This window comes from Lissotriton helveticus, chromosome 12 (genome assembly GCF_964261635.1).
Source record: "Lissotriton helveticus chromosome 12, aLisHel1.1, whole genome shotgun sequence".
NCBI classification, from domain to species: Eukaryota; Metazoa; Chordata; class Amphibia; order Caudata; family Salamandridae; genus Lissotriton; species Lissotriton helveticus.
Window position 1 is genome coordinate 584,246,139 of NC_136073.1, and position 26,514 is coordinate 584,272,652.

At 42.9% G+C, this 26,514-nt stretch overlaps 1 protein-coding gene across 1 annotated transcript in view; it reads right to left on the bottom strand.

Annotated features, from left to right (window-relative positions):
* INSRR (insulin receptor related receptor) overlaps positions 1-26,514 on the bottom strand; it is a 673,583-nt gene that overhangs the window by 275,043 nt on the left and 372,026 nt on the right. Inside the window, exons 5-6 of the mRNA XM_078668487.1 lie at positions 7,845-7,989; positions 4,748-4,962 (exon numbers count right to left, since the gene is read on the bottom strand). Coding sequence (XP_078524613.1) covers positions 4,748-4,962; positions 7,845-7,989 — 360 coding nt within the window. The remainder of the gene's footprint in view (positions 1-4,747; positions 4,963-7,844; positions 7,990-26,514) is intronic.

Below are 26,514 nucleotides of genomic sequence, written 5' to 3' on the forward strand. Positions count from 1 at the left end.
CTCTTATGTCCAGAGTGGATCTCATTTATTACCCAATATGATATGTTGATGTTCCAAGAAACCTGGTCCGCAAAAGAAAGCATATATTAATGGTTTTGTTGGCTTTCACAACTCGGCAGCTCCATCAAGCTCTGGTCGCGCAATTGGGGGTCTGGCCACTTGATCCACCATTAAAGCAGGAGGAAGCTTGAAGATTGTTAAAACAGATAATTCTGAAATTTTAACAGTAAGATATAAAAGAGGAGGCACACTGTTTTTTATTAATTGTTATAATAATGATTTTATAAATGTAGTGAATGTTAATTTAGGTCTTTTCTTATAGACTTTTTTTTATATGCTAATGCGATCCCCTCTAGTTTCAGCAACCATAACCCTATTGAGGCACACTTAGCACTGGTCCCCAGGCCAAAGTACAATAAGGAGATCGGGTGTGACATCTTGATCCCTCCACAGAGGCCTAAGGCTGAAATGGAGATCAGTAGTAACTGAATGCCCATTTCAGAATATAAATATTGATAATTACACTCTAGTACAGGCTTGCCTCACCGAGTCTGAATCTGCTAATGCTGCAGTGGTCCTTTACATATACCTCTGTGATGCAATAAAAAAATAGCATACGGTCCGAAACGTCAAACCTATCAGTAGACAATGGTGGTTTAATCAGGACTGCTCCCACGCTAACAGCCATTTGCAATGTATCCTTAAACCATACCAAAGAACCCTGCAGCTGTAGCTGAAGCCCACAAACAATATAATGAGATACTACGTAACAGGAAAACTGAATTAGTGACACAACAATGGGAATGGCTTATTATAGCCGCAAATGGGAAGAATAGCAATCTCTTTTGGTCATCAGTAAAAAAGATGAAGCAACCTATTTGCACAGACCCTAAAATTGATTGCTATATTTCTAGCCGGGATCGGGTGAATAATTTGTCTAAAATTTATGCCCTTGCCAACTTAGACATGGACACCTTCCCAGATCACGATTTTAGTATAATTTAATTGACTTTGGAGGAGGTAGAGGAGGCATTAAAACAGAGTGTTGGGGGTAAGTCACCTAGGCCTGACAGAGTGCCTTTAGACCTTCTAAAATATAACCCGACATTCTGGGGACCTTTATTACTAAATGTTTTCAATAGTCTCTCCACCGCTCCCATCCCTGGATCTGGGTCAACCTCAATTATAGTGCCCATTTTTTAAAAGGGGATCGCTCCCAGCCCAGCTGCTATAGACCCATCTCTTTAATAGATACCACACTGAAAAGACTGGGTAGAGTTTTATACCATAGTGTAAACGACTGTGCACAGGAAAAAGCAATATTACACCCCAGCCAGTATGGTTTCACACCTAAAGTGGGTACTATAGAGCAGTGTCTCAACCTCAAATTAATCATAGGAAAGTATACGATAGCAAGGAGTTCCCCAGTGTATTTAGTTTTTATGGAAATACCAATGCCGTTTGATTGTGTTAATCGGTCCAAGCTATGGTCTGTTTTAATCTCCCTTGGTCTGGAAGAAGCTTTAGTGCACTTCTTAGCTTATATGCACACAGGAATGAAAGCTAGAATAAGGATTAGTACCAATGGTGAAGTTTCTGATGATTTTAACATCATGAGAGGTGTGAGACAAGGCTGTGTTTTAGCCCCGCTTTTATTTATCCTGTATATTAATTACCTTCATCCGTATTTAACTACCATTACTACTGATGTCCCCAAAATAGGAAGCTCCCCATTACCTGCATTATTATATGCCCACAATGCAGTATTGATGGCTCGCACACCGAAGACCCTCTCTCTCTTGGTGAATGGCTTCGTTAAATTCATGGCATCACTAGATTTGCAGACAAATTTTAAAAAGTCCTTCATCATGTCCTGTTGCCCCAAGAAACATAACATGCCATCCCTGAAGTTCGGTGAACATATTTTGTTTACAACTAACACTTTTACTTAATTGGGTTTGACCTTAAACGGCAGTGGATCTTGGAAAGCACACATAGGAAGCAGGGGTAATAAACTGTCAAGGCTGTAGGCTCGCTACTCAGCTTGCCTCGCCCCAAGAAAGGGAGCGTTTTAGTTCCCTCACTAAAGATCTATAGATCACAGTGTCTCCAATCTGCAACCTATGGATCTGAGGTCTGGGGAACAGAGAACGGTCACCAAGTGCAATTAGAGGAAAATAGATTTTGTAGAAAAATTCTGAGAGTGCCGATATCCAGCTCTAGTTTTATCTGCCACAATGAGCTGGGTCTCCCTTTGTTGAAGACTATATAAGTGTGTGACCACTGCTTCTCTGGTATGCAGTTTGGCAAAATACAGAAAGAGCACTTATGAAAGACATTATAAAAGATTGGCTAGCATGCGACAATGGTAGGAAAATCCCCTGGATAAAGTATGTTGAATCCTCTCTGCACACAATTGGTTTTCACCAGCAATTTGGCAGTCCAGAAGGCCCATGTACCACTAGTAAGAAACAGTTGCAGGCGTGTTGGTAACTATGTGTGCAGACAAAGAGAATAAAGAGAGAACTAGCAAAATCAAGAATATCAGCTTACTTAATTAGAAACCAGGGACGCGATTGCTCAACTCCAACGTTACCTGATTGGCTCTGCGAATCATTGGGAATGAAGCTTATTGTTTTACTTTAGGGAAGATACAATTAAATACTCACTGAACTTTCCATTAGGCTTTCAAGTCAATTTAGATATCTGCCCATGTCCCTGTGATGGGAAATCTGGCGAATCGATGCAGCATTTTTTATTCTTCTGTCATTTTTATTCTATATATACCAAAAACACATTATTTCAAGTGATTAAGAAGTTACAAATTGGCGATTTTAGAGAAGCCAATAATGCACTGCTCCGATTGGATGATCGTTACTTTGTTTCTGAAAGTTGCAGTGCTAGTGTGTAAGTCACTGTCTGTACAAGAATTTTAGCTTGTTTTTAGAATTACATTATCTGTGCTTTACATTGTTGCTCTATATCTGATATGAATTCCCAATTTTAATTCACCTTATGGTGATGGCAGTCCTGATTCAAAATTGATTTATGTATATTATCTGATTTTAACATGGAATTTTATTATGTACTTTTTTATGATAACTTTTATGGTTTGAAACTGTTTAAACCAAATGAATAAGAATTTAAATAATGGATGAGACAGCAGAAAATATAAGTGGCAAAACGCCCCTGCAATCATTGGTGGAAACTTCTAACTCACACCTAATTGGGTCTGCATTGGGTGAAAGCATTTGAACTGCACCAATCATGTTTTAATTAACAAGATGGATGCAGGAAGGAGAGTCTTGCACTTGGAAAGTCTTTTGTACAGGAGAAAAGGAGAAAGAATAAAAAAAAATGTTTTTTTATTGGGAATGCTACATATCAATATATAAAGCAAACACATGGAAATGATGGACGGAGCACTGAAACTTTTCAGACACTCACCCCCAGTCACAGATCTGGGTTGAATCCATCATCGTTCTTTAGTTCACTTCGCCACCCCAGTTCAGACACCACTATATGCAAATCAGTCTTGAACCTGCGCCTCATGGGAACAGTCCAGCCCGAACTGCTAAGCTATGTCTTGCCTGGACCGGAAACAAGCATCCTGGGACCAGTTTTGGTCTAACAGCCTTCATCAGCCAGGTTAGCTTGAATCCAGTGGCACAGTGAGCAAGGGACCCACATCTGGGCATACCCTGCCAACTTAGGGCGAACAAAGCAAACACAAGGAGATGATGGATGGAGCACTTCTGTCCATCACTTGTTCTTTTTGCATTTGTCAACCCGAGTGGGACGGGTATGTCAAGATATGGATCCTGTGCTCTACATGCCACTGGAGTCAAGCTATCCTGGCTGAAGAGGGGTGAAACCCCGAAACTGGTCCTAGGATGCTTGTTTGCAGTCCAGGGAGGACCTGGCTTGGCAGTTTGGGCTGGACTGTTCCCATTGGGCGCAGGGTCAAGACTGATTTGCATATGGCTGGGTCCAAACTGGAATGGTGAGTAAAAAACGATGGATTTAAGAACAGATCTCTGTATTGGTGTGAATGTATGACATTGTTCTGCATTCGGTCCATCAATTGTTCTTTTTGCACATATCAATACATTGTATGTAAAACTTAGGCATGAGTAGGGCAGAGAAGAAATAGTTAGCTTTCCTTGTAAACACTGTATATTTCAGTGTATATTTCCCACCATGCTTGAGTAAGATACAGGTCTTACATCCCTCCATTCCTCCACACTTTGCCATGGTGGGCCTAGTGCAGTGCTGCGTCTTATCCAACACCAGGGTCACTGGAATTATGCTGCGGTGGCGGACCAAAACGAATTGTTGGGTTCACAGAAATGTGTAGCAAGGAACGGAAAGTTATTCATCATAAAGCAATATAATATACATCAGTATTGCTTTACTTTATGATTTGAACAACTTTTAATACTGGCCTTGCAAAGATCTCCTCCTTAGTAGCAGATTAACTCACGAATACAGGAACCAGCAATAGAAATGTGGCTGTTAACCTTCGCAAAAATATCTGCCACCACTGTGCAGAGTTATGCATGAAACATTTTGTTTAGTAACTTTTGATCTGGTTGAGTTGGAAATAATTGTTTTTGTATGTAATATATGCAAATGACATATCATGCTGTATTATCTGGAAATGTGGCAAATCCATGAGTATGCTAAACACGCAACATCCTCAGAATTACAGTTCCAGAGACCCTGTTCTAAAACCTTACATACTTACAGGACGCACGGTCGCCATTGGTGCGTGGGTTGATCTCTGCCTTGTTCTGCCTCCCTTTCGTGCCGGTGATCTCCTCCATGTGGTAGATCTCCGAGAGGCAGAGCTTGGGGTTGAAAGCAAAGTACATTTTCCCCACAGGGATAGAAAGGCTCTCGTGATTCGAGTTCCAGAGCTGCTGAAGGTTTTGGTTGTCCAGAACATACAACGTATAGTTTCTGAAAAGACAAGCACCCGCAATGAAGCAACAAAAAAGTATTATTACAGAATTTGCATACAGTATTGTTAAAAATCAAGAGAAATTACTAAGATAAATACTGCATATAGAAATCTATTAACCCCTTCCATGCTGATGACGAACCCCAGCCGTCACGCTCCACGGTGCTCGTGTGCTGATGACGGCTGGGGTTCGTCACGGCCCCGCCCTGTTCGTTTGTTTACCGCACAGCGGCGGAATCGGCCCAGCATGGAAGGGGTTAATGTATATGAAACTCCAGTGTACCTTGTGTGACCAACAACGCGCAAACACAATTGCATTTGCAATTATACCCAACAAGTGTGTCCCCAAACTGTTTTCAAAGCTTATTTCTCCCATTAGTTATGTCTTCACCGAAGGGACCTTGCCATGAAGTCTGACATAGTTCTCTTTAATGTGAAAAACATTAAACATAATTCCATGCCTCTGGGATTATAATCCAACAACTATACACAGTAATAGCCCATATAAAGAGCACACATATCAGAATAAAATACTTAAACCAGGCAAGACCTGTCCCAAAGCATGTGAGAAATCTTTGCCCTCTTACAAACTAACCATCGGGTGAAAGGTTTTTGCAGGTCAATTTTCCCATGAAGTCCTTTATGACCAACTAACATTGTTTGCCCAATTATCTGACTGTTTTAAAACAGCGAGAAGTTCAACAAAGATTGCAAGGTTTGACAACAATCACTTAAAAAAGGTGTGGTATAAAAAAACCTTTACAATGTAACACAACTACTACAAGAGTTCGACAACTCAACTAGTTAATGAGGACCAGACACTAAATCATGATGCAGGATTAAACAAATTGTGTGTATGTTTTCTTGTCATGCCATGAATAGGTTTCTTCTAGAGCTTGTATAAAGTACAATACTCTGAAGGGTAATTTCTAGTGCTTCACACATAGCAATATTTGGCATGATCTTGCGACCCTAGTTACATAAATGGGCAATTTCAATTGGATTCTCATCATTTATTTCTTATGAATATCCTTGGAAGCACGGGGAATGCAACCCTTTTAAAATGTATAAAAAGGAAACCTTATGGCCACGTAATGAGTTTCAGCTAATAGGGTACTATATATTTCAGCTAGTAGGGTACTAATTTATAATTCCTGTCGCAGAACTATAAAAAAGATATGTAATTTTGCACTTGTAAAAATATTAATATTTTGTTCTGTTATCGCTTTTGCGATATTCTGTAATGTAAGCAAATATAGGGCTGAACAACAGTACATTTGCAGACAGAATATATAACAGGGGCTTCTGTAAAATAGGTTAAGACATTTTTAGGATTACATACTTTTCTTGGTAACTTATCAGCAAAAGGTACATTTTCCGTTTCTTTCTTTCACAATATCTCTTGCTGTTTCTGTCTTTTGCATTCAATAAAAATATGAATTCACATATTTATAAAATCGAATGGCATTGTTAAAGTATTTCCAAGAATCTCATAAAATTTGGAGGAGTGGAGTCACACAATTCTGCACGTTTTCATGCTTGAACTGAAGAAGCGTCCTGTATGATCTTGGATGCTAATGTATCATAACACTTTTGATCTGCTATTGGTTTTTAAAAGAAATCACATTAGTAACAGTAAAAACAGTAACAGTAAAAAAATTTTTTTTTGATTTGGTTTAAATCATACAAAGAGCGGAATGACCGCTAAAAACACATAAGCACCTGTAACTTAAAATTTTATATTAATACTGGTTTAGTAAGTAAGCTTTCTTTTAAAACATTTTGATCAATAAAACAAAGGAAGCGAGGGTTCAATTAGCGCCTTTTGGTCTTTTGAGGTTATACTAGCTCAAGGAATCCGGTTCTAGTACTTATGTTTACTTGAGGTAAATGTCTAAGCATTTCCTAAATCCTGTTCCGCCTCTTTCTTTTCTAGCGCTTTTGCAGCTAGACTTAAAAGTTTTAGTGATTTGCATGCCAGTTGCACTGTTGATCCTCCTAAACATTTTATTACTGCTGATCTGCATGTCCTTATCTGTTCTTTTATCAATAACGGCCGCAGCAATCTTTTCCGTTCGGATAGTAATGCCGGACAAATACAGAGCAAATGGAGCACTGATTCATCGCCTTGACCGCAAAGGCGACAGTCCATTGAGGGCCATGTGCATTTCCATTTGGGAGTTAAGTCTTTAGTTGGATATACTCCTAGTCTCAGTAGCATTAATTGGTGTTTCATTCGGTTTGCAAAATGTTCCGAAAGATATGGTTGGGGCTGTAGGTTTTTGTATGTCGGCAGAACCGTCCATGCATTTGTTTTCGTGGACAGCGTGGCTTTATCCTGGTCTTGTGACATTTGGTTAACTGTTTTGTTTACCAATTGTTTGAACTCAGAATAGGACTGTATGGTCTGCCATACTACCTCTAGCTTTAAAGCCTCAATCGATTTTCTTAAGTGCGAATAAACCGAATTAGTCAGTTTTAATTGCTTTTCGACCTCCTGCCAGCAATAGTGTACCAGGGAATCGTCCTCAGCTGCACGCATTCTCCAATAGTATTTCACCAGCGCTCCCTGTCTTGCCATAGTCTGATTTTTTAGCCCAAACTCAAGTCTTATCCGGTCTTGTGAGATGTGGGGCGGGATATTAAACAGTTTTTTTGAAGAGGCGGATTTGGGCAATGTTCAATGATGAGGCGTCCTGTATGATCTTGGATGCTAATGTATCATAACACTTTTGATCTGCTATTGGTTTTTAAAAGAAATCACATTAGTAGGAAAAGATGCTCAATATTTTTTTTCAGACAGTACAATGATAGACAATCCATTTGCTAAAATCCTTTCAGCTTTTCCCACATCAGTACCACAGACATTGTGTCCTCTTACCCATCAACCATGGTGTCACCCCGGATGAGCTTTAAGTTTTTAAAGAAAGTCAGGGAGATGAGAGCAAAGGAATGCTTAATCTTAAGGAATCCAGTGATTTTTTCAATAAGTCCCAAGCTGCTCTGAAGTTGAGATGCAAGGTTATCTGAAGACAAAGAAATAAAATAAATAACTACTGGTTTAACGTCCGCCATCGAGGAACACAAATGTGGCATACATCACATTTTCAATAAACTAGAATTGTAATATTAAATATTCTGAAGTTCTAAGCAAAACACATACATTTTAATGCCAAATTAAACTGGTATAGTATTCACTAGATAATATGTGTCTTCAAGAGTCCATCAATCAATAAAGTATTGCATTTGGTGCAATGAGCATACAGAATTAACACATTATATATATATATATATATTAGCAACACATTAAAAACCAATACATCTAAAATCAGCGCAATAAAGTGCTGGAAGAATCAATGGAAAATTAAAGAATTTTAGAAACCATAACAAATAGATAGAACTAGGTTTGAAAACACTCAGCAATATGTACCTATGTTAGACAACGCTCACAGAATCTACTACATTGTCCTGGGAGTGATTGGTCATCTCCATGTAGTGCCCTTCAAAGGTGATTCAAACAAAACCTCCTCTAAGTGTCTTCTTCTGAAATGGAATATGTACTGTTGGATAGTGTGTCAGTAATGTCTCAATTGCGAGTACCTTCTACTTTTGCAGTCACAATGACAAAAGTTGTGACGTTTACCATCCTGCGTAATTTTAAGATGCAATAAAGATTACACTTCCTAGAGTTTTCCCACATTACTGTTTAGCAGCTAAAATTAAATGGGGGTAAAGGCCCAGGAAAAAACATGGGCAGGTGTGGCCAGCACCAATCGGAGGTGGGGGGTGGGGCAGGAGGGGGGATGACACGTGAGGTAGGGGGGAGAATGCATGAGGGGGGAGGATGCGGGGGAAGCAGCTAAGAAAAAATTCAACTAAAAACGTAGCTTTTCGCTGCTTCTCCACCCTTCTCTCCTCCATAGTCCTCCTTCTCTTAGAGTCAGCCACATGAAGCACAAAAAGGGTTCCCAGTCAACCAATCACAACGTTGCCTTAGGAGCGTTGTGATTGGTCTGAGCACAGTTTTTTGGCACAGACGCTGACTGGAGGCCTGGGCATGTTCTCCACGTAGGCTGTAATGCAGCCTGCATGGAGAACATGCGAAGTGCGCAAGACTGTTTGGGTGGCCCAAGAGGGCTGTCCAAGCACTCATTGCGCACTTTAGGAGGGTGCAACCACTCCTTCCCAGCCCCCCCATGCAAAGCTTTGGGCAGAAGTAAGAGAAAATTTCAATGATAATAACGCGAATTATTATCATTTTATTTTCTCTTTCATTGCAAAAAAGCAGTGGGTCAACGCTCCTCTGCCTTAGAGGAGGATCCGCCACTGAACACAGGCCTTGTGGATTCTCGAACTTCCCCCACCAAAATATGCATGTTATTCCCAACTGTTAGGGGAAAATGTGTACTAGGTGCTATGTAATGCACATTATAAATTACGATCCTTTGGTGCTAGATGTTATTGAGTGCAATAAATAGCACAACATGCTCTGGGTCATTTGTACTCAGGCTCTAAGTCTTGAAATACCTGGAATTATGGGGCAGCAGTCAATCCAAAATTTGGAGCATGTAAAGAGTTAATTTCCAACACGGACATCGATGCATCTCATGCTAAAACATTTTCCAATAAACTGTCATGCCCAGACAAGCGGACACTAGGACCCTGGGTAGGAGACAAAGGGCAAGGGACACCGGACATCACTTCCGGTCAGGGGAGGGGACACACACACACAGGAAGATGGGCATCGGGGAAGGAAGCAGATGACCACATGCACTGTACCAAGATAACTAATAAAGGTACCTTATAAGCTGTAACCGCGTCCTGTCATCATTGGGGTCCAACGATCATATTGAATGCCCCAACGTCGACGAATGAGTGCCGACCTCAGCGAGACCAGGAGCCCACCCTGGGTCGCGTGAAAGCAAAGGAAGTGACGCGGGAGCCCACCCCGACTGCCACGCAAGAAAGCACAGAAGCAGCGCGGCAGCGCCGGTGAGCCGATTGAAAAGACCCGGGTAAGCGCGCTCACGAAGAGAGGTGAGCGCGAACTCTCGCGCTAATACCGGCGGCCATTTTAAAATCAGGCGGCCATCTTTAAGTCAGGCAGCGCCCCGATTGGTAAGGAAATCTCGCGAGATCACCGGCGGTCATCTTAAAGTCAGGCATTTGGACCAATAAGAGCGCAGAACAGCGCGGGGGCCATTCTTAAGTCAGGCAAAGAAGGAAAAAGCATCAAAAGTGCCAGAAAGAGCACCAGAAAAAAAAGAAACAAGCATATGGCAAGGCAAATGCCATGTAAAGAGAAAAAAGGACATAAAAGGGGTGATTGAACACAGAGAAAGGAAAAGAAAGGCACCCTAAAGAGAAACAATAAATATAGAAAGAAAAAGAAAATATAATATAAAGAAAAGAAAAACAGAGAGAACAATAGTGAAAGAGTGCCACAAAGAGCACCAAAGAAAAGCAAAATGACAGAAAATAGGGGCGAAAGGCAAAGCGCCCAATATCGCAGACCACTGCCATTCAACCTGTCCGAGCCACAAGTGGGTCTACGATGGGAAAAATAGATAAGAAGATTTGAAAGATACATGGAAGCGACAGATGTGACAGAGGCCAAACAACTGGGCCTATTCCTCAACCTAGTAGGTGATGAAGTAGAGGATCTACTAGTGACCCTACCAGTGGCAGAGACTTCCACCTACAAAAATCTAAGAAAGTGCCTAACGAACAAATTTGACCCGCAGAGAAACATCGATTTTGAGCGCTACACTTTCACAATTGCGTTTCAGCACACGGACGAATCACTGGACAACTTCGCAACGCGTCTGCGGAAGCTAGTGACTCACTGCGAGTTCGATAAATTCGACAACAAACAAGCAATTCGCCTGCGCATCATAGATGGATGTCGCGACACGGACTTCCGAGCGAGAATTCTGAAGGAACCAACATCCCTGGAAAATATCCTGGCACTAGCATGAGCAGAGGCAAGAGTGATAGCACAAGCAAAGGAAATGGAACGAAAGGAACGGCGAGTTGAACAAGCGCACCGCATGACGGATGGCAACCGCACAAGTAGCTGGAAAAAGGGGCAAAACGAACAGGTGACACGGAAACAGCCTGAATCAACTTGCTACAGATGTGGACTTGAGTTTCCACACAGGGGCACATGCCCGGCATTTGGGCAAACATGCAGAAAATGCAACCAAACCAACCACTTTGCCAGCGTATGCCAAGGACTGCTATTCAGAAATGAAAGAGGAAGGGCGGGAAGACTGCGAACGACGACAAACAGACATGTCAGGCATATCGAGACAGCGAACAGAAGCTCCTCGATAGAGTCAGGAGAAGAAAGGGAAGAGGAAAAAGTAGAACGACTTTACCCCATGACGTACGCCACTGTCATGTCCCCTGATGAAAGTGGAAACAAAGAAAGCATCCGCCTAGTGGACAAGAACACGATAAAGAAAACGGAGTCAGTAACTATAGGAGTAGGACCACTCAAAGCAAGGTTTGTTCTGGACAGCGGCGCGACATGTAACATCATGTGCGTGTCGGAATATGAAAAGATGGAGGTGAAACCAGCATTAAAGCCGTCCAAAGTTGAAGTATTTACCTGGGGATCAAGAAAACCAGTGGCCAACATGGGAAAATTTACAGAGAACCTGACGTACAAAGGGCAAACGATAAAGGAAGAGAATCACATGTTGAAGGGAGACATTCCAGCACCGTGGTTACTAAGCAATGTCACAGCACAGATAATGGGCCTCCTCGAAATGACATACAACATGTCAGAGAAGAAAAGCATCTTAAAACAATACCCCAAGCTACTGCAAGGACTAGGGAAACTAAGGGGACGTCAAATAACGCTGCACATCGATGAATCGGTGAAGCCGGTAGCCCAGCACCACCGGCGAGTGCCAATACACCTACAACCGTAAGTGGAAGAAGAGCTGGAAGCACTGCTCAAGCAGGACATTATAGAACCGGCAGGCAGACCGATGCCCTGGGTGTCACCAATAGTCGCAGTACCGAAGAAAGACACGTCCAAAATAAGAATCTGTGTTGACATGAGAATACCAAACACAGCGATCGAACGTGAGAGACACCCTGGACCTGACCTTGACGATATGATCAGCTGCCTAACAGGCACACAACGCTTCTCAAAACTAGACTTGTGCAAGGGATATCACCAGCTAGAGCTCGACCCTCAGTCCAGATACATAACAACATTTTCCACGCACCTAGGCCTGTTCCGATACAAACGACTGAGTTTTGGAATGTCGTCCACGGCTGAGATCTTTCAGGAAACAATCAGGCAAGTAATAAGGCCGGTGAAAAATAGCCTCAACTACAGTGATGATATTCTGGTGTTTGGGAAGTCGGACGAGGAGCATGACAAGACACTGCGAGAAGTGTGCTCCCAGCTGGAACAAGCGGGGTTGACCCTAAATGAGGACAAATGTGAACTAGGGCGAGACGAGCTAGTATTCTTTTTTTTATATATATTTTTATTGATTATAACACAAGAAAGAAAATACACATATCAGGTGTCATGTGGTGAAATACAGTACAGCTGGGGACAGGCCAATAAGTTGAAGAAATACACCACAGTCATAGGCATCGAAAAAAGATCAATACCAGCTTAAAGCCGAAGAAGAACAAGAAGATGCAAAGGACCACAGGTACATTGCAACAGCACCCGCCCGCCAGGAATACAGGATATACGAATTGGACATGCGACACCCAGATATGATGGACAGAAGATCAGGAGAGTATGCCACATTTCTTGTGAAGAGAGGAAAAGGGAATAGAAAGGTGATAGAAAAAAATAAAGGAAAAAAAAAAAAACACAACCCCCCACCCTACACCCCTGCCGATGGCTACGACCTAACCCCACTAGCAGCGTGCCTGTCGCCCACTAAACTACACCCCAAGGAAGGGAAAAGCTGGAGGAGGAGATATGGTACAAAACGATACGGGCTCCCAGATCCCCATCCCCCCACCAGAAGCAGACATCCCCTACCGCAGCGTTAAGCAAGTTATAGCAGAGCAATAAAAATTCGATAGGGGAGCCACAAACAGAGAAAGGACCGTCCCACCCGGCCCCTGACACCACAGAGGCAGCACATCCCTTGTCGAACATAGCAGTTACACAATACCCAGACAATCAGAATCCCATCTGGCCCTCGCTCCCACAGACACAACCCGGCAAAGCCAAAAGAAAACATTGCAAAGTCAGCCCTGGCCCTGACAATCCATTACGCAGACCCCATCTAGTACGATCAGGCCGCTACGATTCTGCGTGCGAGCCCTGACCCTCCGAACCGCCATCACAACAAGAACATCCAAAGACAGAAATGGCTCAAAGTCGCCACAGAAGGGGTGATACCAGGAGAAACGCTGACAAAGGCCAAAAGTCAAACCAGGTCCGCTGCCCCCCAACGATAAGTCAGCAAAGCGTTTTTGAGCATTCCCTGAAAGAGGCGAGGTATGAATCCGATAGTCCGTGGAGAAGACACACTGAAGTACAGAAATAGTCACATCCATCTCGGACAGTATCGAGAGAGGGCAGAACACACGGCCAGTACTTTTGGGTGCGCTCGCCGCCATCTTAGGGTCGCAAGAAATGTCCAAGTCCGACGTCCGCACAGGGTCCTCGGTAACAATCGGAGCTTGCTCCGCGGGTAAGGCATCTCGGCTTACGACCAACAAAGGGTCGGAATCCGGTCTCCGGCAGATGTGGTCAACCGTTAAGACCATCCTTTGGAAGGAGGCGGTGACTCGTTTGTGGAGCTCCCCAATGGCGCTCATTACATTGCGCAGCGACGGTGTAGTTTCGGCCCGTTCCATCGCCCCTCAGTGAGCGACCGGGCGGGTATCTGAACCCTGGAGGTCGACTTCTCCGGGGCACCAGGCAGAAACAATGTACGTGACAACTGTGGGCGCTACCAAAGCACGATCGCAGTGCCGTCGCCGCCAACGAGGATCCAAGCCCATCAACCCCGGGAGCTCAACGGGGCGTCCGGGCAGCGGATCCCCGGTCAAAGCAGTCGATATGGAAAGCCGCCGTAGTTGCAAGAGAAAGCTGCCACCAGGTCACCATCCAAAACGGAAAAGAAAGATGCCACTTCGGGAGACCGGAACCACCCACGTCCCGCGGCCGATGTTGTTCAACTCCAACCCGGCCGGGTTATAACTCGAGGCCCCGCCTGCAACTCTGAGTCGGGCCAAGAATGGCTCACGACGTATCTTTGTCATCCGAGCAGCTAGAAATTCCGGGATTGCACCTTTAGAAGCAGGCGCACGTCAGCTGCACGGGAGTCCAGTGGGAAATCAGGATGGGAGTCAGGATTCATGAGCCTCCGGCGGAGGTCAGCGGAGCCGGGAGCTTATGCGGCCATCTTGGCTGCTAGCGTAGCTCCTCCGAGCTAGTATTCTTTGGCCACATCTTCTCCAAGAAAGGCATGCGGCCAGATCGCAGCAAAGTGGACACGCTGGAAAGAGCGAAGCAGCCAGGTGACATCGCAGCAGTGAGGTCATTCCTCGGCCTCGCTAGCTACTGTGCAAGATATATCAAAGACTTTGCCACCGTGAGTGCTCCTCTGAGAGAGCTGACAAAACAGGGCCAGAGCTTCATGTGGACTGAAGATTGCAGCAGAGCTTTCGAAGAGATGAGACATGCTGTGACAGCAGTGGATCACCTGGCGTATTTTGACCCACTGCTATGCACTGAACTGACAGTAGATGCCAGCCCAGTGGGCCTGGGGGCCATACTGGCACAACACAGACCAGGCAAAGACTTGCCAAGATGCGTAGTGGCATATGGAAGTAAAAGCCTATCAGATGTCCAAAAAGCATATTCCCAACCTGAAAAAGAGAGTCTGGCGGTAGTATGGGCATGTGAACACTATCACATGTTCATCTATGGAAAACCGTTCATCATAATACCAGATCACCATGCACTGATAACAATTTATGGAAACCCGAAGGCAAAAATACCACCCCGGATAGAGAGGTGGGGGATACGGCTAATGGACTACAATTTCAAAATAATACACAAGCCGGGAAAGGAACATAACCCGGCTGACTATATGTCAAGAAACCCCCTGCCACATACAGTGGAGGCAACCACAATGGCGGAGGAATACCTAAACTTCGTGCTGAAGCACAACACACCGGCATCTATAACAATGGAATAACTGGAACGGGAGACGAAACAAGACCCCACCATGCGAGCAATAGAGAAGGTGACGAGACAACAAAGGTGGAGGCATGTGAACAACAACAGCATCCTGGAAGAAGGAGTAATAAGAGAGGAACTTCTGGCGTTCAAGAAGATCCATGAAGAGCTATCAGAAAGCAAAAATGGAATCATGATGAGAGGCACCAGAGTAGTGATGCCCCGAACACTGCGGAGACAGACCGTAGAACTTGCTCATGAGTCACATCAAGGAATGGTAGCAACCAAGAAATGCTACGAGAAAAGGTATGGTTCCCCGGACTTGACAGCATGGTCAAAGCAGCTGTCATGCATTGCCACGTCTGTCAAGTGACGGGGCCGCCGTCCAAGCCGGAGCCACTTCAGATGTCTGAACTCCCGAAGGCAGTGTGGACAGAACTGGCTGCTGATTTCTATGGGCCCCTGGAGACCAGAAATTACCTACTGGTGATAATAGATGAGTTCTCCAGGTTTCCAATTGTAAGACAGGTAGCGTCAACGTCTGCAACCGAAATGTTACCGGTCATGGACGATGTTTTTGCAGCATGGGGCTCCCCACAGACATTAAAAATGGACAATGGTCCGCCATTCTCATGCGAAGAGTTCAGACGATTCATGGAATTCCTAGGGATCCATCATCAGAGAATAACACCTCTGTGGCCACAAGCAAATGTGATGGCCGAACGATTCATGGGAACGAAAAAAAAAAAAAGGAAATACAGCGAGCAAAGATCACCCAGATTTCGATAGGGCAAGCCCTATGTCAAGTCCTGAGGGATTACCGGAAGACTCCTCACAGCTCCACAGGCAGGTGTCCCACAGATTTGGTGCTGGGGCGCTCTAGCCGGACCAGACTACCGCAAGTGGAAGCAATGACAAGTATGGAGCGCAGCGACATGGCTATCAGAGACGAAGAATCAAAGGCAAAAATGAAGGAGTACGCTGACTGGAGGAGGCATGCCACTAAAACAAAAATAAAAGAAGGAGACACGGTGGTGGTGCGGCAAAGACAACTACGGAAGTCAGACAGCGCGTTCTCAAAGGATCCTTTGACCGTGACGAAGTGAGGGGACCAACGATAACAGCATCAGCAGGGCGATATCACATCACGAGGAACAGCTCGCATTTCAAAGAACTAAAGACAAAAGAAGAACAGCAGGCACCCATCCCGGAGGGAGTAAAACAGGAGGAAGAGGCACCAGTGGGGAACTGAGAGACACGGCTGAGAAGGGAGTGCAAGAAACCACAGAGACTGATTGAAGAGATGTAAAATAATTAATATCTCTCTCTCTCTCTCTCTCTCTTTATTTTACAACAGGTGGGGAGATGTCATGATCAGACAAGCGGACACTAGGACCCTGGGCAGGAGACAAAGGGCAAGGGACACCGGACACCACTTCCGGTCAGGGGAGGGGGGACACACACACAGGAAGATGGAAATCGGGGAAGGAAGCAGATGACCACATGAGCTGTACCAAAATAACTAATAAAGGTACCTTACAAGCTGTAACCGTGTCCTGTCATCATTGGGGTCCAACGATACGACAAACTATGTTAGAGAATTACTACAAAATATTAAACACATTAGTTTTTTTGCTATGGATCTACCAAGTATCACAAACCATTACTCCAAGGGAAAAAGCATGGAAGGGTCATACTACCAGAATGAAAATTCAAGCAAAGATCGCAAATTAGCAGCTGAATTTCTCATCCTTTTTTCTTTTAAATGGCAATTCATTGATTTTCATTAAGCGTGTATTATACATTATAGCATCAAGATGCAGGTAAACATGGACATTGTGGACTTCCAACAAACAAATGTATTGAGCCATCAGGGCTAGGCCAATTAACATGAGAGATATATAGATCTGGTATTCGCGAATCAGTGTAACACAATGAAGAACAAGGACAGAAGAAAATGCAGACCAGCAGCAGCTACTAACTACCAGAGTTATCTGAAAGACCACCCCTTCGATTCCTCAACTTGTAAAACTAGCAACAGGGAGTGTCCTGTGCTACCAGTGGTTTATCATCAGATTTTGGATCCATGTCAAGCAATATTGTGCCCAAGTTCAATATTGCGCCCCTTTCTGTACCAACATTTATGTTATTTTTGGCAGTGGACATTGTTATAGCCCTCATCTTCATGTGTTCACATTGAATGTTGAGAAGGGTTGCAATTTCATGCATATCAATCTTTTGGATAACAGTAAGGACAAACCGAATAATTTAGAAAAGGAGATTAATGCTTTAGGTCAGGGTACTAAACCAATGAAGTACATCTTGGTGATAAATGAAACACTTGTGCTAGTCAAACCTCACATCTGGTCTACAAAATATTTCAGGAATAAGCATTTTAGACTTGTCCCTCTCTGCAGGATGACCCTCAAACATTTTGCCTTCACCCTCCGATTTTCTGAACCCGATTTTGTTTATTTTTTAGGCTCTGCAAACTTTATCAGTGCTAACCAGTGCTAAAGTGCATGTGTTCTCCTCTTTAAATATGGTGTAACTGGCTTACACTCAAATGGAACATTTTATTTACCAGTAAGTCCCAAATAACGTTTTTCTACATGTACCAAGGGCCTGTAAAATAAATGCTACAAGTGGGTCTGCAGCACGAACTTTGCAACTCGACTGAGTAGCCTTTTAAACGTGTCTCAGGACTGCTATTGCTGCATGTGTGTGTGCAGATTAAACTCTAATTTTGACCTTGCAAAATAAACCTTTTTCACGGCCTAAACCTTACCTTTTAATATTATAAGTCACCCTAGGGTAGGCCCTCAACAGCACAGAGAGCAGGGTGTATGTATTTAAAAAGTTGGACCTTGATTTTTAAGTTGTGAATGACCTGGTCATAAAAGATCTTACATTTGTTTATCAATGCTGAATGGCCTTCCTCTGCCTTAGGATAACATGGGGTTAACTTATTATATTTAATAAGTGTTAACTTTCATTTGGAAGCAGGCAAGAATGTCAAGTTTGGTGTTAGATAATTGTAATTTAAAACACTCTTTAACCCCTTTGGTGGGTATGTCAGCCAATGGCCGACACACACTACCTCCGTGATGGGGGGAACGGCCATTGGCCGACCCAGGGCGGGCTGCCAAAAATACTCTAGTGCAATGCTTTTTTTTATTTACCAGGAATTGCTATGCGTCTACCCCTCCCACCCATCTGTGACATCAGGGCGCCATGAGGCCATATGCAAAATATTAATTGTGAGGCCTCTTTGACTCCCCCACTGCCTGGGGACCACCACTTCCCCATGGCTTATTTAATGACGGGGGTCTCTTAGATCCCCGCAAACCCTGGGGACCGCCACCTCCCAGGAGCAAATTACAAGAAAGGAGGGGGACTCAGCCCCCCTCCTGGAGCCACGCATGGCCCTGGGTACCGCCAGAGCAGGATTCCTGAGAGCTGGTAGGAGGCTCTACCCTCTTTCTCCACCACTCTGCACACACAACTACCAGTTAAAAAAACATAGAAATTCCATAAAAAGCAAAAGGTTACATGGACGTTGTAGTTAGGCTTATAGTTCACTCATACAAAACCAGTGAAATTCAGCAGCTATAGTTACCTGTGCTAACTATAGCTTACACCCCGCATTGCACTGCTTTTGACCTCACATACTACAACATTCATGACATTATCAGTGACATCACTGCTGACATCATCCACAAAAACACTCACACCCCATACAACCTCTCGTATTCCTACTCGCACACCCACACAATCACTTACACAACCATTCCTAGACACCCACTCACTTTGCCATAGAGCCATTCACACACCCACTCACTTATACATACAGCCACTCACAAAACAGTCACGCATTCATACAGCCACTCACAGAGCCATGCACTCACCCATACAGCTACACACACACCCACTTCTTTACCCGTACAGTTACTCACATACCCACTAACTCACCCATATAGCCTCTAAACACAGCCACTCACTCACCCATACAAGCATTCACACACTCACTCATGTACACAGTCACTTAATTACCATTTCACAGATCTGCCCACTCACTCATACAGCCATTCACCCACTCACCCTTCAATACAGCTATTCACATACCAACTCACTTAACCACACAACTACTCACACACCTACTCAAACTGCTACTCACGCGCCCTTGCAGCTACTTACACACCCAGGGACTCACTCAGAGCCATTTAGACACCCACTCACTCTTTCACAGTCATTACACATGCAGTTACCCACCCATAGAGCCAATAACACCGCCATTCACGCATATAGCCACTGACACACCCACTCACAACTCAATACAGCCACTCACACACCATCTCACTCACCGACACAGCCACTCACATACCCAGCCACTTGCCCACCTATACAGTAACTCACACAAAGATACATACAGTCACACAACCACTCACATAAGATATTTTAGAAGTACTATCACTCAGTAGTAGCACAAGAAGTATACTAATTTAACTTTTGTAGTAGGTCAGTATATATGTTTAACATCCATAAACTCTTTAAAATATTTATAGTCTCTTGATGATGTCATCAGTGATGTTATTTAAAATGTCATGAGTGATGTCACAGACCATGTCATGAGTGATATATTATGTGAAGTCGTAAGCAGTGCACTGCAGGGGCATGCGTTTTTTTCTAGCTCAGGTAACTAACTAATGAATTTCACTGGTTTTGTACGAGGGAAATCTGAGCCTAACTATAACGTCCATCATGTAGCCTTTGATTTTTTCAGTAAATTTGTGTGTTTATATAAATATATATATATATATATATATATATATACATATCAAATATTGACTGCTAGAATGAGTTTGCTTACCTCAAAAAAATCATGATTGACAAACGAATAATTGATATTTAAGTGAATATTTATGTATTTATAGATTTAGTCAATTGAATTGTATGAGAATTGTGGTTTTAATAATATTTGTTATTGACATTGTTTTTACTCATGAATAACATTTTAGACTTTTATTATGAAGCTATAAACGTTGTTATGTTGAGGATCATTGAATTATTATTATTATTATTAAGCATCTTTATTCGATTCACAGAATCATCAAAGTAATCAATACAAAACATTATTATTAAAAATAAGAAATACAAGCATCGATCTTCATTCCAGTTACAGAACAATACCTAAAGTGCAATTTAGCAGTATTAGCAGCAAATGCATACAAATTTAAAGTGCAAAGTGCCTAGCAATCTCATCTTGAATACAATACCTGAGGCGCAGTTATGCAGTTTTAGCAACATATACAGAAAGATTTTTTTTTCAAAGTGCATGGTGCCTAACAGTCTCATCTTAAAATTTACGATTTAAAATGTTTTTACAATTTCATATTGATCAGGAGTTAGTTTAAAAATCAATAACAGAATTTTAATTACATAAGTGCAAATACCTCGAACGAATTTTCCATTATGGATAAGTTTTAACAATCGACTATGATGTAATTTAATATCATAAAATACAAGTGCTGCAAAGAGAGATATCAGTCCCTATAGAACAGAGGTCTTCAATCTGTGGGGCGCGACCCCCAGGGGGGCCGTGGAGGCATGGATAGGGGGTCGCGCACTTCATTCGTAAAAAGAAAACAACCCAGACGATTAGTTAAAATGCTTTCCTGTGCCTGGAAATCGTGGCCAGGCAGACCGCTGCATTTCTACCAGTGAGTTGCTGGCCTGAAAGAAATGCAAATGTGCACAATGAGTTGATCTGCAAATGTAAAGAATTTGCAGATTAACTCGTTGTGCACATTTGCATTTCTTTCAGGCCAGCAGCACACTGGCAGAAAGGTGTGTTTAGCTGTCTGCCTGGCTTAATTTCTCAGGACAGGAGAGTCCTATTTCAGTAAATTGATCAAATCACTTGAAACTTTTTGAGTGGTAGAGCTGCGAAGTGCTTGTGATTAATTGCCTTTGTATTTACATAGTGCTTTCTATCCTTGAGAATGTGTTGAAGGGACATTTATGTAAAAAAAATTGCATTACATATGGGCTGGATTTACTAAAAGCTTGGGGCGTTATTTACTATGAAATGGTGTAAGGCAGCTCCGCAAATATTTTTGCTGCGCTGCCCCATGCCAATTCAAAAGAGCAGGAATGGACTATATTTATAAGATAAGGTGCACTCCAGTCCTTTCTGCCGGAACACAATTTGGTGCCTAGCACCAACGCAGGCACCATTTTTACCATGGTACAAGGGCGTCTGCATTGTTGGCAGGATTGTTTTTGTGCAAGAAGGCATGCCTTCCTGCGCAAAAACAACCCATGGAGGCTTTTTCCTCTTTCTATGTGCGCTACACATAGAAAAACGAAACAATTGAGGTGAAATAAAGATATTTCTCCTTGTTATGCATCCCCAGGGGCAGCTTTCAGTTTTGACGCATCTTTAGGTTTACAGTTCCTTGTAAATCTGGGAATGTGTCAAAACCCAAGGGAAAACCCACCACAATGCCCTGATGCAGTGTAAGGCAATGCATCGACTTGCACTGCTTTGCCTTACACCATATCTAGGAGGCCCTGAAAAGCCATACAAAGTGACTTTGCGTGGCCTCATAGATATGGGTCTGCATTCTGTGCAACCAGAGCGTCATAAACAGTGACGCACCTGCAGTGCAAGGGGCTTATAAATAAGCCCCTATATTCTGGAAGCAGCCCATATATTTTGGAAGCACCATTTTATAGTAAAACATTTTGCACATTTTGTAGTGGTATATCTCATACTGTGTATAATGGAAATATAAAATAAAGGCTTATATATTCACATCTCTTTCTGTCATGGGTTGTGACCTCATTGCACTAAAAATACACAGGACACTATTCTCCACTGCACCAACCACGATTTAATTCTGTGGCTCTCTGGTTTCACACAGACTTTTGCATTGCATTAACTAATAGAGGTTTCATAATGTATCATAGTGCATTTCCCACTGAGTAGCAACTTCTTAAAATGTATTCATTATTCATTGAAGCTGCCCGTTATTTTATATGTAGCTACCTCACGGTGAAAGACCTAAAAAATATACCATTGTTTTAATTATGATAAATGATGTTTAGCTACCTGCAGTTACATGCAGCTGTAAATGCCAAGCTTTTCATATTCTGATTTAAACTCAAGGCTCTTTATCGAGCCTTTTTATTGTAACTACTGTTGCAGGAATTCTGCTCCTACACAGAACTGTGCATAAAGACTTAGGACCTCAGTGAATTACGGTGTACTAAAACCCACCTTAGTACCCAAACCCCCTACCAGACTAGCAATCAGTGACTCATTGGTTCTTCGTCCTATAGCAAAAACACCAATGACTAGTCAACCCAGAACATGCGACTTAGATTACCTCAAGTAAGGTGGAAAAAAATAGCACTCTTTCGTTATAGTCTTACACCAGTCCAATACAAGGAGTAAATAAAGACATGTGCAAGTATGAAATGTTTAATTCTAACGCCGTAATCTCATGCGCAGTACCTTAGATAATACAACCAAACATATTATCAGAAACAAGGTTGTCAGCATTGTTACTATTCCATAAAATACAAAGGGAGAAAGCATCCTATATTACTAAAGGGAAACAGATTTAAAACATACCTACATTTGACCCTCCGTACCTACCAGGTTAGGTTATAACTACAGAAGGTCTCATAGGATTACATGGGCGTACCCATACCTCTGGTACTCGGCAGTAGTGGATCACATTGAGTTCTGCACAAACTGTCAGGATACGAATGTTCTCCAACTGTGTGTAATTTTGTCTCCACAATGCATTATTAAACGCGCCTGTATCAGAGGTGGCCACAGCTGCATATGTGTTATGGGTCGAACATGCGAATAACAGGCACAGTATCCAAGATAACCTTGATGTTCCATGCTCGCACTATACACACTAAACTAGCGAGGCAGTCTAGAAATGTAGCATAACAAATTATTCTTGTGTGAAGCAAAATACTCAGCCTTCTCTAAACAATATCATAAGTGCGTGTTGTGTGCAAAGCAAAGCAGGAAAGCAAAAATGGCGTTTATGCTTCTAATAAACCCATGCTAACTTAACACGGTGTGAGTGCAAGGCTCAGCCCACGACACCCTCCCTCGATCGAAGCACGTGATATAAACGTGGGTGAATTAGGAACGCAGAGTCCAAGCCTGAAAAGCAGAGTCAAGTTCAAATTTTCAAAACAAATTATTAGCTGTTTGATCGAAAACAGTAACTAAATAATAAAGAATAGGTAGAAAAATCAAAGAGTCTTAATCCACAGCGTATAAGCACGGTATGTAGCAACAGCCTCCAAGAGGAAGTCAGTGTTCTCATCTGAAAACATTTCAGCCATCCAATTCAATAGTGAGAATGAACATACATGTTCCTCAACGACCGGAGCCTCTATCACCATAGGAGGAAAACTCGGGTCATCTTCAATGTAACTGCGTGCCAAGAAGTCATGCGCCGCTGCTAAAACATTCCAACGTCCCAATATTCCATGTATCGCTGCCAAGGCCATAATCCCGTCGCCAGAACAGAGCAAGTCATGAACCACTAAGGGGCTCATCAGCTGGTCATAATCCGCGTTGGGAGACACCGTACAGCAGAGACAGAAATCCAGGGCCCAGTCGAAATCGCAGCACAGGCAATGGAAGACAGGTTGAACGCATGTGAAAAAGGAGAATCGAAACGATAATCTATAAACTGCACCCAATGTAGCCAGAGGCAGCGCTCTGTAATAACTAAGCATTTGGTTGCGGACCAGCAACAGCTGGGACATATTCTCATGAGCTGCAGAATGTGCATCCATATTTAAGTAAACAAATTAATAGAAGCACACCGGCAACTAATGCGAGTATTAAGGGGAATCCAACAAAGATGCTGGAAAACATCGAATGAAAAAATACGGATAAGACACCAAATATAGTTTGAAAAGAAGTCACAAGGCCACTGCTTCTAACTTTAAAAAAGTAAGGTAACCCCGTAGTCAAGTACGCATTAAAGATACTCTGAATTAACTCCTCAAAATGCAGGGGCACGTCTGTATTTAATAAATCATGCATTTCTGAGTGGGTGTTTGCTACTTGAAGGACTAATGTTTCTGTAGCAGATGTAAGAGCGACCTCTTTTTGAGACAATAGCGCTCTTATACGGCTCATTTGGTTGACTTTTCTTTCAAGGTCAGAATCGACGGCCAGATGGAAACATCCAGCTTCCCATGGAGAGGAGTAAACACAACTTTTTTATAGCAAACCACACGCTCAGTTACCGTAATCATGTAAGCGATGCCTGCTAACATTGCACAACAATTTGCATTATTTCAAATTAAATAACTCATGTTTCCAGTAAACTGAACGTTGGTATGATAGAAGGCGTCCGAGTGCCTTTCAAAACTCAGGCCAAATTAGGCGCACCTTGTTTACAAGAGCCAGGGTTGGATTGGGATTAAAAATCGTCCCGGGCACGCTAAAAAAAAGTGGCCCACATTTGCATATCGCCTTTCCGCAAAACACTGTTTTGGCGAAATTGTAATAAAAGGGGGGGGGGGGTGTTAAAAAAAATGCACAGATCAGTTTACACTAGTGAAATACATATGAAAACAAGTGTGGCCACTTTTGCCCAGGCCCCCTGCCCCCACTGAAATTGCATATATTAACTGGCCGGCCCAGTGAGAGAAAGGGAGTGACACCACTCTCTGCCTGTTGATAAAATGGTGGTAATTGAAGCATCTACCTCCAGAAAGGCCACCCAGGCACCCACTGGGCCTCTTTCGGCATGAACAACACAGACACTGCCCAAATCGGCCCCCCAGGCTGCCCAAAAAAGCAGCCCACGGCTGGAATTCGGATACCGGCCCCTCGGCCATTGCCCGAGTGCCCCCGTTACCAATCCGAGGCTGACAAGAGCCATGCAATTGTATGTGTCTACAAATTAAGGAGTGATCTGGTGCTATTCTGCAATCCCTTCCATTCAGATAGACTTCTTTTCCCTCCCTCAGGCACCTATATGTAAATGATAACCAAGCTTCATGGAGATAAGCGCTGCCTAAAGATCCATATCTGCCCATAGCATAGTATTTCATGCAAACATCAAACTTAAACAGGCTAAAAAGGAACGTTATGATACCGTGGATAAGCCACACAGCTGAAACGGATCTCCAGTGAGTGACCACTTCTAACCATTCTCATTGTGCACCCTGTGCTCTGATTTGACCGTGAGAGAGTGATTGCACCATAGTTTGTACTGCTAATCATTCTCAGCATAAGCTACGAATACGCTTTCACGTTACACGTCGCATCAAAACTTCTGTGTGACGTCATGTACGGCGCCCCGTACGCAAAGACGCAAATGTTTTTAATTGTTTAAAAACATATATTTATGTATTTAATGAACATAGTAACAGAAGACATTATTTAGGATAATTATGAAAACATTTTTTTTAAGTTCCAATAATCCTATATTACTTTTAATAGCAATTACACAAATCGCAGTGGAACGTCATGCGGACGCACATCGTAAGAGCCCCGTAAGCACAGCATAGGCCATGTGACTTTAAAAGAAGAGATTTAATTGGTTCATAACACTTCCTATTACAACTGTTGAAACTTCTGTCCCATTTTAATAATTCTACTTTGACCTTCTAAGAAGAAGCATCTCTTCTGAGAATCTTGTCAAATAGAACGAAGTTTACCATAATAACAGCAATGGACTCATCTTCCAGCCATTCTTCAGAGGAATATTTCATTCCTGAAGAACCTCCAAAGAAGAGGAAAGAAGATCTAATTTGGCAGTTTTTTACTTTTCCAGAAGGGCAAAAAAAGGTTAATGCTCCAAAGGTAACCTGTAAAATTTTCCAAACTCTTTCAAGGGGTGATCTATCTGAAAAATACTCCTTTGCCACAGCAAATATGGAGCGACACGTGAAGAACTTACACCCCAACAACTTTGCTCGAACTGCAACACAGAGGTTGAAGGACAACCCACCTGCTACTGCACCAAGCACATAAACTGCTGCAGCAGCATTTTCAGCAAGCAGTCCACACCCACAAATTGATCCTGATTTTGCTAAAGTTAAAATTCTATGCATTTATTGCAATAAACTTTTGTGTTATGGGAAACAGTCCATTGACCTGATAAAACGCAGGAAGCAGGAGCATCGCTGTCCTCGACATTAGTTTTTCTTTTCATTCTTTTGTTCCTGTTGGACACTTCCAAGCCCCCCATTATTGAAAAAATATTCCGCCGGGATTTGCCCCCCCCGGGAGCTAATTAAGAATAAAACAGACTTCTCGTTTTTTTTTTCCTTTTCCACCGCATACGAGTACAATACGCGTACCCCGCGTTTT